We start from the raw sequence: 14,531 nt of genomic DNA on the forward strand, positions 1-14,531 counted from the left end.
TACAATATTTAGTCTTGTAAATTTGTTCTCAAGCTACTTCCTAAATGTCTGCGTGATTTAAAAAAAAAATAAATGTACAAAAGTCCTTTTATTAGCATGTACAAACACTTGCAGTTGTATTAAAATAATGTCAGAACAATTGAAACAAGTTAGAAATAGGAAGGTTTAACTACACTTTTTCTAAAGTCACAACAGATACAAAAAAGTTTGAATGGAAAATCTTTTTTCTTTTTTGTTGCACTTGAAACACATCTGGCAATTCTGCATAAATATGACCTATAAAACTAGGTCTCAGAAAGATGGACAACAGTCAGGGACTGAAGAGCAGCAAAAAAAAAAACAAAAAACAAACAAAAAAAAAACCTCCAGATTCTGATCTGTAGTTTTTTTTTGCTTCCCACTTTAGAAATGCAATTATTTTTCACCCGGCCTTTCCGTGAAATTGGGACAGTTCAGCTTCTTATTGATGTTTTTGTCAGAAAACTTTGGCTGCAGTCATATTAAATTAAGTAAATGTGTCAAAAACAAACAGACAAGCAGGAAATCTCAGTGTCTGAGATTTGTGTTAAATTATCTTTGTACAAGTCTGAGAAAAGCCTGGACAAGCTGGATGAAGGGCTCCTGACCGTCCGGACTTGCCTTGGAACCCGGTGTGGGTGGCTTGGACTGTGTGGCCGGGGATGACGGAGACCCCCTGCGATAGTGACGAGACAGGCTGGACAGGAGGGTGCTCTGCAGGATGCAGCATGGAGAACGAAGAATCAGCTCATTTTTCTAACCACACGTAACTTTTCTCAACATTTTTTAACACATCAGCCCTGAGACTTGATTCTTTACCAGTTCAGAGCCAAGCTCCTGTTTGAGCCTCTGCTTGTCTCGAGGAAGGATGGTGGGATCTTTGAGGCAGCGAACAGCCTGAGAGGTCAGCATGTAGAAACAGTTCTCCATGGCGAACGTCAGCAGTGACCTCAAGATGGACCACACAAGTTTAGAAACTCATCTCAAGACTGTTGAACACTGTAAGCTGCTTATACGAGTGACGGACTGCGCACACTGCATGCATTAGGCAACTTCCCCTTTTCAATACAAGATCATTCACAGAGGTCTTTGGGAAATAAGTGAATCCTCCAAAGAGAGAGAGTGAAGCTCTTCCCCAAAGGAAAAAAAAAATTTCTAACTTGAAATGGGAACATCTGGTGCACTTTCATATACAAAATTCATTGAAATTTGAAATGCGGTTAATTTTTACAGCAATAATAAATATCCTAACATGATAATTATTCATCAGTTTATGTGTACTTTAAAATATATCAACATATAGTACCTATAAGTTCTTAGGTTTCCATTTAGGCTTATTATTTTCCTACAGTATGCTAGCAGAGTTACTTTAGATAGATACCAATACACATTACATCATAGCTTCTGTTTCTATAATAAAATACCAGACTTATAAGCTTAGACTACTAACTATAATTTAATTTTACTACTAGTCTACATACTAAAATACCTATACTACACTCTTCTGTATTAATATTTAGGTTGTAAAACCTACTTTTGTATATTATATAATACCATATTTTTTGTATATGTTGTTTATTACCCTTATTATTTAAGGGTAATAAATATTCTTACTTCCTTGCTTGCCTCTACTGGTGGTTGGCTCTCACTGCGGTATTGTATCACTTCCTGTTCCGGAGCACAGCGGTGTTTTTCTGTATCTGTTAGCTGTTTAATCTGCGCAGTTAGATTGATCTAGTTATCTAGATTATGATTTGTTTCCCAGTGTAATCTTTACGTGCCTTAACTAAAGCACTCCTTCTGCTGAATCACCTCTAAATTATTTACACATTATTCACTTTGCGTGTTTTTAGGAATCCGCTAGCTTAGCGTAGCTACTAGCTCTTAGCCGATTTAGCATGGCGGCTTCTCCTGTCTCTCCCGCACTTTTCTGCTCTGGGTGTGAAATGTTTAGTTATTCCTCGGCCTCCTTTAGCAGTAATGGTACTTGTAATAAGTGTAGCTTATTCGTAGCTTTGGAGGCCAGGCTGGGCGAATTGGAGACTCGGCTCCGCACCGTGGAAAATTCTACAGCTAGCAAGGCCCCTGTAGTCGGTGCGGACCAAGGTAGCTTAGCCGCCGTTAGTTCCCCCCTGGCAGATCCCGAGCAGCCGGGAAAGCAGGCCGACTGGGTGACTGTGAGGAGGAAGCGTAGCCCTAAACAGAAGCCCTGTGTACACCGCCAACCCGTTCACATCTCTAACCGTTTTTTCCCCACTCGACGACACACCCGCCGAGGATCAAACTCTGGTTATTGGCGACACTTTTGAGAAATGTGAAGTTAGCGACACCAGCAACCATAGTCAATTGTCTTCCGGGGGCCAGAGCAGGCGACATTGAAGGAAATTTGAAACTGCTGGCTAAGGCTAAGCGTAAATTTGGTAAGATTGTAATTCACGTCGGCAGTAATGACACCCGGTTACGCCAATCGGAGGTCACTAAAATTAACATTAAATCGGTGTGTAACTTTGCAAAAACAATGTCGGACTCTGTAGTTTTCTCTGGGCCCCTCCCCAATCGGACCGGGAGTGACATGTTTAGCCGCATGTTCTCCTTGAATTGCTGGCTGTCTGAGTGGTGTCCAAAAAATGAGGTGGGCTTCATAGATAATTGGCAAAGCTTCTGGGGAAAACCTGGTCTTGTTAGGAGAGACGGCATCCATCCCACTTTGGATGGAGCAGCTCTCATTTCTAGAAATCTGGCCAATTTTCTTAAATCCTCCAAACCGTGACTATCCAGGGTTGGGACCAGGAAGCAGAGTTGTAGTCTTACACACCTCTCTGCAGCTTCTCTCCCCCTGCCATCCCCTCATTACCCCATCCCCGTAGAGACGGTGCCTGCTCCCAGACTACCAATAACCAGCAAAAATCTATTTAAGCATAAAAATTCAAAAGAAAAAATAATATAGCACCTTCAACTGCACCACAGACTAAAACAGTTAAATGTGGTCTATTAAACATTAGGTCTCTCTCTTCTAAGTCCCTGTTGGTAAATGATATAATAATTGATCAACATATTGATTTATTCTGCCTAACAGAAACCTGGTTACAGCAGGATGAATATGTTAGTTTAAATGAGTCAACACCCCCGAGTCACACTAACTGTCAGAATGCTCGTAGCACGGGCCGGGGTGGAGGATTAGCAGCAATCTTCCATTCCAGCTTATTAATTAATCCAAAACCCAGACAGAGCTTTAATTCATTTGAAAGCTTGTCTCTTAGTCTTGTCCATCCAAATTGGAAGTCCCAAAAACCAGTTTTATTTGTTATTATCTATCGTCCACCTGGTCGTTACTGTGAGTTTCTCTGTGAATTTTCAGACCTTTTGTCTGACTTAGTGCTTAGCTCAGATAAGATAATTATAGTGGGCGATTTTAACATCCACACAGATGCTGAGAATGACAGCCTCAACACTGCATTTAATCTATTATTAGACTCTATTGGCTTTGCTCAAAAAGTAAATGAGTCCACCCACCACTTTAATCATATCTTAGATCTTGTTCTGACTTATGGTATGGAAATAGAAGACTTAACAGTATTCCCTGAAAACTCCCTTCTGTCTGATCATTTCTTAATAACATTTACTCTGATGGACTACCCAGCAGTGGGGAATAAGTTTCATTACACTAGAAGTCTTTCAGAAAGCGCTGTAACTAGGTTTAAGGATATGATTCCTTCTTTATGTTCTCTAATGCCATATACCAACACAGTGCAGAGTAGCTACCTAAACTCTGTAAGGGAGATAGAGTATCTCGTCAATAGTTTTACATCCTCATTGAAGACAACTTTGGATGCTGTAGCTCCTCTGAAAAAGAGAGCTTTAAATCAGAAGTGTCTGACTCCGTGGTATAACTCACAAACTCGTAGCTTAAAGCAGATAATCCGTAAGTTGGAGAGGAAATGGCGTCTCACTAATTTAGAAGATCTTCACTTAGCCTGGAAAAAGAGTCTGTTGCTCTATAAAAAAGCCCTCCGTAAAGCTAGGACATCTTTCTACTCATCACTAATTGAAGAAAATAAGAACAACCCCAGGTTTCTTTTCAGCACTGTAGCCAGGCTGACAAAGAGTCAGAGCTCTATTGAGCTGAGTATTCCATTAACTTTAACTAGTAATGAGTTCATGACTTTCTTTGCTAACAAAATTTTAACTATTAGAGAAAAAATTACTCATTCCTGCCAGGCTGCTCAAGGAAGTCCTACCATTATTTAATGCTTCAATCTTAAATATGATCAATCTATCTTTGTTAGTTGGCTATGTACCACAGGCTTTTAAGGTGGCAGTAATTAAACCATTACTTAAAAAGCCATCACTTGACCCAGCTATCTTAGCTAATTATAGGCCAATCTCCAACCTTCCTTTTCTCTCACAAATTCTTGAAAGGGTAGTTGTAAAACAGCTAACTGATCATCTGCAGAGGAATGGTCTATTTGAAGAGTTTCAGTCAGGTTTTAGAATTCATCATAGTACAGAAACAGCATTAGTGAAGGTTACAAATGATCTTCTTATGGCCTCGGACAGTGGACTCATCTCTGTGCTTGTTCTGTTAGACCTCAGTGCTGCTTTTGATACTGTTGACCATAAAATTTTATTACAGAGATTAGAGCATGCCATAGGTATTAAAGGCACTGCGCTGCGGTGGTTTGAATCATATTTGTCTAATAGATTACAATTTGTTCATGTAAATGGGGAATCTTCTTCACAGACTAAAGTTAATTATGGAGTTCCACAAGGTTCTGTGCTAGGACCAATTTTATTTACTTTATACATGCTTCCCTTAGGCAGTATTATTAGACGGTATTGCTTAAATTTTCATTGTTACGCAGATGATACCCAGCTTTATCTATCCATGAAGCCAGAGGACACACACCAATTAGCTAAACTGCAGGATTGTCTTACAGACATAAAGACATGGATGACCTCTAATTTCCTGCTTTTAAACTCAGATAAAACTGAAGTTATTGTACTTGGCCCCACAAATCTTAGAAACATGGTGTCTAACCAGATCCTTACTCTGGATGGCATTACCCTGACCTCTAGTAATACTGTGAGAAATCTTGGAGTCATTTTTGATCAGGATATGTCATTCAAAGCGCATATTAAACAAATATGTAGGACTGCTTTTTTGCATTTACGCAATATCTCTAAAATCAGAAAGGTCTTGTCTCAGAGTGATGCTGAAAAACTAATTCATGCATTTATTTCCTCTAGGCTGGACTATTGTAATTCATTATTATCAGGTTGTCCTAAAAGTTCCATAAAAAGCCTTCAGTTAATTCAAAATGCTGCAGCTAGAGTACTGACGGGGACTAGAAGGAGAGAGCATATCTCACCCATATTGGCCTCTCTTCATTGGCTTCCTGTTAATTCTAGAATAGAATTTAAAATTCTTCTTCTTACTTATAAGGTTTTGAATAATCAGGTCCCATCTTATCTTAGGGACCTCGTAGTACCATATCACCCCAATAGAGCGCTTCGCTCTCAGACTGCAGGCTTACTTGTAGTTCCTAGGGTTTGTAAGAGTAGAATGGGAGGCAGAGCCTTCAGCTTTCAGGCTCCTCTCCTGTGGAACCAGCTCCCAATTCAGATCAGGGAGACAGACACCCTCTCTACTTTTAAGATTAGGCTTAAAACTTTCCTTTTTGCTAAAGCTTATAGTTAGGGCTGGATCAGGTGACCCTGAACCATCCCTTAGTTATGCTGCTATAGACGTAGACTGCTGGGGGGTTCCCATGATGCACTGTTTCTTTCTCTTTTTGCTCTGTATGCACCACTCTGCATTTAATCATTAGTGATCGATCTCTGCTCCCCTCCACAGCATGTCTTTTTCTTGGTTCTCTCCCTCAGCCCCAACCAGTCCCAGCAGAAGACTGCCCCTCCCTGAGCCTGGTTCTGCTGGAGGTTTCTTCCTGTTAAAAGGGAGTTTTTCCTTCCCACTGTAGCCAAGTGCTTGCTCACAGGGGGTCGTTTTGACCGTTGGGGTTTTACATAATTATTGTATGGCCTTGCCTTACAATATAAAGCGCCTTGGGGCAACTGTTTGTTGTGATTTGGCGCTATATAAAAAAATTGATTGATTATTATATATATTCTTTTTCCTTGAGCTGCTTGGGTGGGTAGGGAGAATTCCCATGGGATAAAAAAAGCTTTTCAACCTACCATCCCTGGTTCTCAAGACCAGGCACCTAAGTGGCTCTACTCTTTTCTACTCTTCCTTTTTAGATATTTAGATTTACCTTAGTATATTAGCATAGTTCCACCTTAGAATTGGAATATAATATATAAGATATACCTACTGAATTTTCATGTAATTAATACTAATTATTCTGTGAAAAACACAAAAATCTACAGCAGTTTATGAAACTAAATGCTAGTTGATCTGGAGATGTTCTACATATCTAATCAATATTGACTATGATATTATTTGGCAGAGAAGCCAAAATTGTTGTACACCACAAAATAGGGAATTTCCCTTTTGGGCTACTATAGAAATATGGTGGTGCAACAGATTTAGCAGCTTTGACACTCGTCACGTGCTGCACGCGAGAATCCACTGCAATCTAATGGAAGCTCTATGAACATGATAAGAGATTTCAGCTCAGGACGCCCGTCATAGCAGGAATGCGTTTGGATTTTTAATGTTCGTGACCAAAAAAAAAGTGACTCCAAGTCATTATTATAAATCATTTTTCATGATGCAATGTTTCTCAAGATTAATTATTAATTAACAGGCGTCTGCTTTAGTTTACTTACTTCAGCGCTAGGATCTCGTCTGATGATGATAATGAAGCTATAGTCAGTGAGACCGGCTCTTTTTTCTTCTCCATCTACAAACAAAACAACACAGAAACCTTCAGTAATCTGACAGGCCAACAGTTATTAGTCATTACATCAACACGTACATCACTCAGCATGCTCAGGGCTACGTTGATGGTTGCCAACAAGGTTCCAAATGAAGGAGGGACGTCGGGGTCGAACGCTGGTGTTGTGAAGCTGAGAACAAACAGAGTTCTGTATTCTGCCAGGTCCATATACTGTCACGCAGAGAGGGATTATAAATTAGCACCAAAGAGACACATGATGCAGCACGAATTATGTAAATTATTATCAGACATTGTTTGGAACGCTGCAGCAGAATGAAACAGCCAACCTGGTCCAAGAGAATCTGGCAGCAGTCTGGAGTGAAGTTCCGCAGAGTTGCCACAGTTTTGCTGAGAATTTTCAGGAGACTGCACTGCACAGCCAAAAGCGCCTTCTGCTTCGCCTCCTCTCGCTCTCCGCCAGCTGCCTCCTCTTTAGATGCTATCTGCGGGGGGCGATGTGTCCTGGGGAGGTCACCAGAAGGTACCACCTCGCCATTTTTAACCTAAAAGATAACACGGCAAGAATTAATGACGAGAAACCCTGTGGGTCAAAAGCTGAAGCACTGCCTAACCTGGAGGTAGTGATGGAGCATCTTCTTGCTGTGGAGGAGATATGTGCACGTCTGGCAAAGGTAGCTCAGGTGAACCTGTATCAGAACAAAAGGGCATGACATCATGTCTATAAACACTCAGCACAGTGTACAAAATCACAAAAATAGCAACAAAACCGCAAGTGTTTATTGTATGACTCAGGAAGCTTCACAGTACCTGCATTGTTCATAATTTGCAAGCCGTAAAGAGGAAAAATTTAAATCCACAAACTGTTGAGTATTTTGACGATAACGATGACTGTTTGCAGCAACCCCGCCTTTCTCTGAATGTACAAAAACAGCTCCCTTAGATATGCTGTGCACACATACTCATTCAAATTCCTGCTGTTCTGATTTTGACTTTGCGTGTGTCTTCGAGGCATTGGATTAAAAGCTCATTTTAATCTGCCAATTCCTTGACTTTATTTCCACAAACAGCCTCAGACACTGACTTAAAATCATTTTGCCTCCACAATCTGCAAACCAAATATAAAATTTCTCGGCACTGCACCCAGTGAGTCAAAACGTCACATTTTCCAGAATTACTGGTTTCTCAGCAAAGGATGAAGAACCACACCCTACTTTTTGTGGGTCAGACTAAAAACATCTCAATCATCCCCTCATAGCTTGTTAACTTCTGCTTGCTAACATGGTGCCTATATTATAAACAAATAACCACATAAAAAAAAATAAATTCAACTTTTTGACCAGTGCAAATTATATATATTTTTTTTCCTCTTCATGACATTTTAGACTAGTGTGACTTAGTCCAAAAACTTATGTAATCAAGCTAAAGAGAGATTCCACTAACTGGAAACCAGGTAAATTTTTCATATTAACTGAAAATTTTACTTTTTTAAGATGTTATGTGGCTCATTGGAGCTCAATCGCTTATCCGCTGTTGGAAGAGATTTTTTAATATATGAAATTAAAAAAACAAAATCAACATCAACAGTAACATCAAATGTTTGCTCCATGGGCATCTTTTTTGATAATGCGCAGGCAGTGTTGCCATGCCCACATGCTGTCTCTCTTTGCTGAAGCAGAGCGTTCCTGTACACTTGCCTGTATGTCCGTGAGCAGTTTGGGCAAGTGAAACTGCCACTCTTTACTGAAGCTCGACAGCTGCAGCAGGAAGCCAACTGTGTGGTCCACCTCGTCCAAACATACCAGGCTCTGCACTGTTCGGACTGCATTCAGACACTGAGCAAGAGAAAAGAGATCATCATTAGTGCTCAGTGATTAAATAGTTTTCAGGTTCCCATCAACAATCACAGAGATGTGCAAAGCATTTACATGACAAGTCACAAGATAAAGCTTTGACATTATCTTACATTATTAAGAGACAATATCTGACAATTCGTTGCAGATACAATAACTGTAGCACAACCTATCTCATCTATATTACTGATTATGTAGTTCCACATATTGGTTTTTTTTGCCCCTTACTGTATATTTATTGAGGGCCAGGAAAGTAGAAAATAATGATGCCACTACACTTGTACCTGCAGTATTCTCTCTTGATGTACTCCAACAAAGTCCAGAGCTTCATTAATGAAGTTGTAGCGCAGAGTCTTGAGCAGACTCTCCATCAGAGACATGCAGAGCCGGTACACCACTGGCCAGCAGGCGGTATCCTGGGACTTGCGGGAGGAATTCTGCACATGAACACATTCATGCACCGTGTGACAAAGCAAAAACATGACTCGCGGAAGAAAGATTCTTTTCTGAAGGGCTTCCCACATTTTCCATTTTTATCACCTGTGATGTGCCGTTTGAAGAAACCTCATAGACACCAAGAAGAGGGAGGCAGATCGTCTGGATGACTCCTGCACCAGCAACAGCTGCTGCTCCCTGCAGCAAAACATTTTCCATTTTAAAATGGACACAATCAGCTTAATGAAAGGCTCCATTTGGAGGAGGGCGTTTGTGCGTTTACCTGAGGGGTGTGGGCCAGCGTGAGCAGCAGGTGAAGCGCAGCCTCTGTGAAATACAGGTTGGTTTTTGAACGCAGGCTGAGCTCGACAGCACTGAGTACCGAGGGAAGAACTGGGATCTTCCTCATCACTGAAACCCAGTGCTCACCATCCTCATCGGTTCGACACAGTTCCTTGGCGAGATGCAGCGCCAGCACACATACCTGACAGGAAGAATAAAAACAGGATAAAATGCAGGAAATGGACAACCAAATGTTCACAATTTAACATTTAACTGGGCGTCACTGGTTAGTGGTGCCAGAATGTTCTTGTATTGTGCAAATAGTATAAGATTAAAAAAAAATGAACAGAGTATTGTATATTCAAAATTAACAACGTTACAATAACCAACAAGAGCAATCAGAGATTTCTGACATCCGCCAATCTGGATCCAGATCACATCCAAAATTCAGAGTCTTCCATGCCCTAATATCTATCTGTGGTGCAAACTTGATGAGAATCGGTGAAGTAGTTTTGAAGTAATCCTTCAAAGCCTATATAAAGTGAAATCTTGATCCAGAATCTGGATTTGGATCCCTTCCAAAATTTAATGGGAGTCTTCCATGCCCTAATATGTATCTGTGGTGAAAATTTCGTCAAAATCCGTGCAGTAGTTTTGATGTAATCCTGCTAACAGGCAGACAAATAAACGTTGATTTTATTACATCCTTGGCGAACGTAAAAATGGGGGGGTGGGGAGTAACAATATAAATGGGTGAGACTTTGGGACAAATTTGCCCAGATAATTATTGTAACATAGAACATGATGACTGGTTGAAGCTATGTTCCAAAATCTTCCCTGAAAAAATTTTCAGCGTTACAAGCTTTTCCCAATTATTATATATATATATATATATATATATATATATATATATATATATATATAACCTTTTTTATCATTTTAACTGCAATATTAGAAGAAAAATAAAGTCCTACTTCATATGCCTTGGCAAATTTAAGACATTTTAACACCAATTAATGTCTTAATTTTAGATTAACAAATTCAATGCCTGTTAAGACATTATAGGGTTAAAACAATACATAAAATCAATGCTCTTTACTTTTGATATTTGAATAGTTTTGGGTGAGTTGTGGTTTTACAAGACCATCATGTTGATCAATTCATTGATAACTATGATGTTTGCAGAATCATGCACTGTACTGTAAACCTAAAAAGTAACTGAATACGGTCATGCTACTTCTTTATATACTAGTTTCTCTAATAAAAATAGACAAAATTTTCTCACATTTGATTGTAAAAGTTTGAGGAACATCTTTGCAACCTTAGATATCTTTTGTTTTGTTTTTTGGGAAAATGAATCAAATATTATTTTCTACAGAAACACTAACCACATACAAAGACCACCTGTACTGAAACAGATTCCAGTGTTTAAAAAGATTTTGAAAAGTATTCCTGCCCGGCTCACCCCGTCTCTCCGATCCTTCTGCTGACCGCGGGTAGAGTCTGTCTCCATGCTCTCCTCATCCTCCTGAGTCTCGCCCATCTGGTTCATGTGATGAGTATTATCCATGACCATCAGGGCCTCGTCTTTTACTATTTCACACACAGACAGCAACAGCTGGGGCAGCTGGGAAATCTCCCCACCTAGTTGGTAAAATGTTTTTTTGCTTTACATTTATTACACAATCACTTCAGCAAACAACTGCACGGCTTCCTTTTGACAGCATTTTAAAAGACAAATGGAGGCAGTTAAACCTCTCACCATTAAGTCCCTGTATCTGCAGCACAGAAATTAGAGCACTGAGGATCTTTGTCTTCACTCTGTCCGTCATGTGCTGATCAGCTTGCTGGAGACTCTCCAGGATCAAGGACAGAGGAGACAAGATGTCAGGGGCTCCCGCGACCACACTGGACACAGGAAGCATGAACAGGCATTAGGTCAAGTCAAAGGTCAAAGTCAACTTTTTTTTTCTTGATCAATTCCCCTGTACATGCAATTTCCAGTGCATGTACAGGGGAATTGCATTACAGATTACAGTAATCTGAAATTACAGATTACACATCTGTAATGTGATCATTACAGCAGTTTTCACTGTTAAATGCAACACACAACATATGCTGGCCACCACATCAGGTTTTGGAGCATCTCCCACAGAAATGATGACTTTCTCTCAGGTACACTGTGAGAACCAAATCTTGTAAAATTACACCAAAAATATGCAAACACAGTGTTCCTGCATCACCCATAACATCAAATTGCAGCTCAAGTCACCATTGTGCCCACGTCGGTGTTTTTGTGAAATCTATCAAAACCAAATTCAACTGTTTTGCAAATCTGAGAGTAAAAGGGCCATTAATCATTTTGATGGCCACAATTTTTGAACTCCATTTATCATGACCCTTCACCAAAAAAAAAAAAAAAAAAAAAAAAAAAAGAACTTTTGACTTTAAAGTAAAGCTGTAACAAAGATAAAAAAAAAAAAAAAAAAAAAAAAAAAAAAAAGGCTTTACTTCACAAAATTTGGCCCTCACAATGCAAGAAATAGTGTGATTATGGGACCCCCACAATACTCGCACCTGCTGCGTTCACCCTCGCACCTGTGCCACATTAACTTCTCCCCTACAGTGTGAAAAAAAAAACCTGGTGAGAACCCTGGAGATACACACCTTCTCCACTGTTTACTGAGGATGAGTAGCAGGGTGGCCATCATGGATCCAAGACGTAGACATGGTGTAGATAAGGGCATCATTAACTGAAAATAAACAATAGTTTAACCGAAAGGAGAAGCCCAACTACTCACAAGTATGTAAAAGGACAAGAAGAGGGGTAGATAAAACAGAGCAACGTCTTATATCAAGAAAATAATTTAAAGGCACATTAACTTACAGCTGCTTTAGTTCCATCCAGGACATCCATGAAAAGCTTTAGCCTGGTTGTGTCATCAGATAGGTGCATCACATCGGACTGAAAACACATTACACCAGTACTTTAGATTTATATGAAGTGCTTCTGGACTTCCAGTGTATCTGCCATAAAACAGGTTCAGTGTTTTTGTCACTTCAGGAAGTCACTCAGTATTTAAAATACTACAAGCACAACTATGTTCACTGTAACCTACATGGCTAGTGGAAAGAATCAGCAGCATCCGCCAGGCAGAGACTAATATCTGGGATTCAGGTAAATAGCAGATGTCCTCTTCACTCTCTGCAACATGGCACACCAAAGACTTGACATACTGGGACCAGTACTCATAGCGCCGTCCACTGGAGAACTTCTGCAGTGCATCCTTCAGAGACTGCTGCAAGGAGCCACTGTAACATATTCAAACACTTGTATACTGCTCCTGAAGTTTCAAGTTAAAATACAATTAAAACATCATCTCTCCAATGAGTTTGGAACACCAAAGTACCCTTGGAGAAGGCTTCAATTGCTTCAGGAACCACAGTCCTCTCGTATAAGCCTCATAATGGTTCAGTCTCATGTGACCAATTAACATAACCTCACCTGTAACTGCCCAGTGAATTGAATTTGCATGTGTTGTCTTTCAGTGACTATAAAACTATCTTGTGTTTAGTTGGCCAACTTGTCCTCTACTATTCCATCTTCAGAACACTGAAAATGAATCCAACACTAACTGTTTAGAGTTTACATTTAGGGGCTACAATCTACATTCAGTGTTAACGAACTCCCCCAAATCAAGGCCCATAAGCTCAATCTTCTGGCAGAGGAGGATATACAAGCATGGAGCTTTTGAAAACGTGCTATATTCAATTAGATATTACAGGTATTGTACTGATGAGGACATCTGATCACAAAAGTTTCTTGGGGACAGAAAATTGATTGGATTCTGAAATCACCTTACAACATAGATCTCCAAGCCAACGATTTTCATGACAAAGGCACAGGTCTCCAGAACACAGGGCTGTGAGGAAAAGGAAAAAAAAAAAAAAAAAAACCTTTTGAGCCGACACTGTTTGCTGCATTACACCAATATATGTACAGTAGGGATGTAAGAAACAATTATTTTCATGATCATTTAACTGATTAGTTGTTTGATTCATAAAAAGTCAGAAAAGAATGAAAAATGTAGAGCAATGTTTTCCAGTATCCGCGATGATGCCTTCAACTGTTGTGTTGTCAACATAGAGATATTCAGTTTACTGCCAGAGAGGAGTAAACAAGTAAAGTAATCCAGAAAATTTAAGAATTAAGACATTTAAGAAGTTGAAATCAGAGAATTTGGTCTCATTTGTAAAAAAAAAAAAAAGAAAGAAAGAAAAGAATCAATTATGAAAATAACTGTCAGCCAATTTAAAGGTTGATTAATAATGCATTAATAATTTCTTCAATGTATATCAGCATTAAAAGAAGCAACAGCGTACCTCTGTGGTGTCTGAAGGTGAGGTGACTGTTCCAAAGAGTGGAGCTGTCAAATTCTCCCAAAACCTCTCTCTGTAAAAACACACAAAGATGTTCAACACAAGCCATCTTTCAAAATCCCAACATCGATGTAGGTGCAATGTCAGGGCAAAGAACAAAAACTAAAAAAAAAAAAAAAAAAAACTAAAAGCTTACTTGGTGCGCAAGACAGAGATGGCACTCTCTCTTCGATCTTGCCAAAGGGCAAGAAGAAAGGCGAGAGCAGCTCGGTGGAGCAGAGGAGGACACCAATATGGCCCCTGTTGTTTGGAGTCAATCAGGTTCAACACCACATGAAGACAGCTGCAGTCACCAAGCTGAAACTCCTGCAAGTCGCAGAAAGTTGTTCTGTTTGCTCCTCTTTCTACATTTAGAAGCAAAGGAGGTACTATGACAAGGATACACAGCCTCTTATTACACAGCTCACACCTTCACACCCTCACTGCCGTCTTTCACTTCCAGGTTGAGGAAGAGCTCAATGAGACCCGGCTGAGTTTCCACAGCAACTGTGAGAAAGTCAAGGATCATGACTTTGTTCCTTGTTTCTTCTGTTTGCTTTTGCAGCCGAGTAAGAAATGCATCTCTGATGGCCGCTGCGTCACTGCCAAGGCAGGCGTATACCGACATGGGAGCCACCTACAATTAAAACAAAAACAAATTCAATTT

The 14,531-nt window shown here is 39.9% G+C and overlaps 1 protein-coding gene across 2 annotated transcripts in view; it reads right to left on the reverse strand.

Annotated features, from left to right (window-relative positions):
* Positions 1 to 559: 559 nt before the first annotated feature.
* Positions 560 to 14,531, reverse strand: part of nup188 (nucleoporin 188) — a 36,046-nt gene continuing 22,074 nt past the window's right edge. For both annotated transcript variants that reach the window (XM_034192110.1, XM_034192109.1), the window contains exons 25-43: positions 14,295 to 14,501; positions 14,022 to 14,191; positions 13,829 to 13,898; positions 13,304 to 13,368; positions 12,565 to 12,757; positions 12,333 to 12,410; positions 12,113 to 12,198; positions 11,208 to 11,353; positions 10,911 to 11,089; positions 9,447 to 9,647; positions 9,269 to 9,361; positions 9,013 to 9,165; positions 8,573 to 8,710; positions 7,490 to 7,564; positions 7,205 to 7,420; positions 6,957 to 7,088; positions 6,808 to 6,881; positions 838 to 967; positions 560 to 732 (exon numbers count right to left, since the gene is read on the reverse strand). In XM_034192110.1, the coding sequence (XP_034048001.1) occupies positions 571 to 732; positions 838 to 967; positions 6,808 to 6,881; positions 6,957 to 7,088; positions 7,205 to 7,420; positions 7,490 to 7,564; positions 8,573 to 8,710; positions 9,013 to 9,165; positions 9,269 to 9,361; positions 9,447 to 9,647; positions 10,911 to 11,089; positions 11,208 to 11,353; positions 12,113 to 12,198; positions 12,333 to 12,410; positions 12,565 to 12,757; positions 13,304 to 13,368; positions 13,829 to 13,898; positions 14,022 to 14,191; positions 14,295 to 14,501 (2,568 nt within the window). In that variant the 3' untranslated portion in view covers positions 560 to 570. The remainder of the gene's footprint in view (positions 733 to 837; positions 968 to 6,807; positions 6,882 to 6,956; positions 7,089 to 7,204; positions 7,421 to 7,489; positions 7,565 to 8,572; positions 8,711 to 9,012; positions 9,166 to 9,268; positions 9,362 to 9,446; positions 9,648 to 10,910; positions 11,090 to 11,207; positions 11,354 to 12,112; positions 12,199 to 12,332; positions 12,411 to 12,564; positions 12,758 to 13,303; positions 13,369 to 13,828; positions 13,899 to 14,021; positions 14,192 to 14,294; positions 14,502 to 14,531) is intronic.

Source organism: Thalassophryne amazonica, chromosome 17 (genome assembly GCF_902500255.1).
Source record: "Thalassophryne amazonica chromosome 17, fThaAma1.1, whole genome shotgun sequence".
NCBI lineage: Eukaryota > Metazoa > Chordata > Actinopteri > Batrachoidiformes > Batrachoididae > Thalassophryne > Thalassophryne amazonica.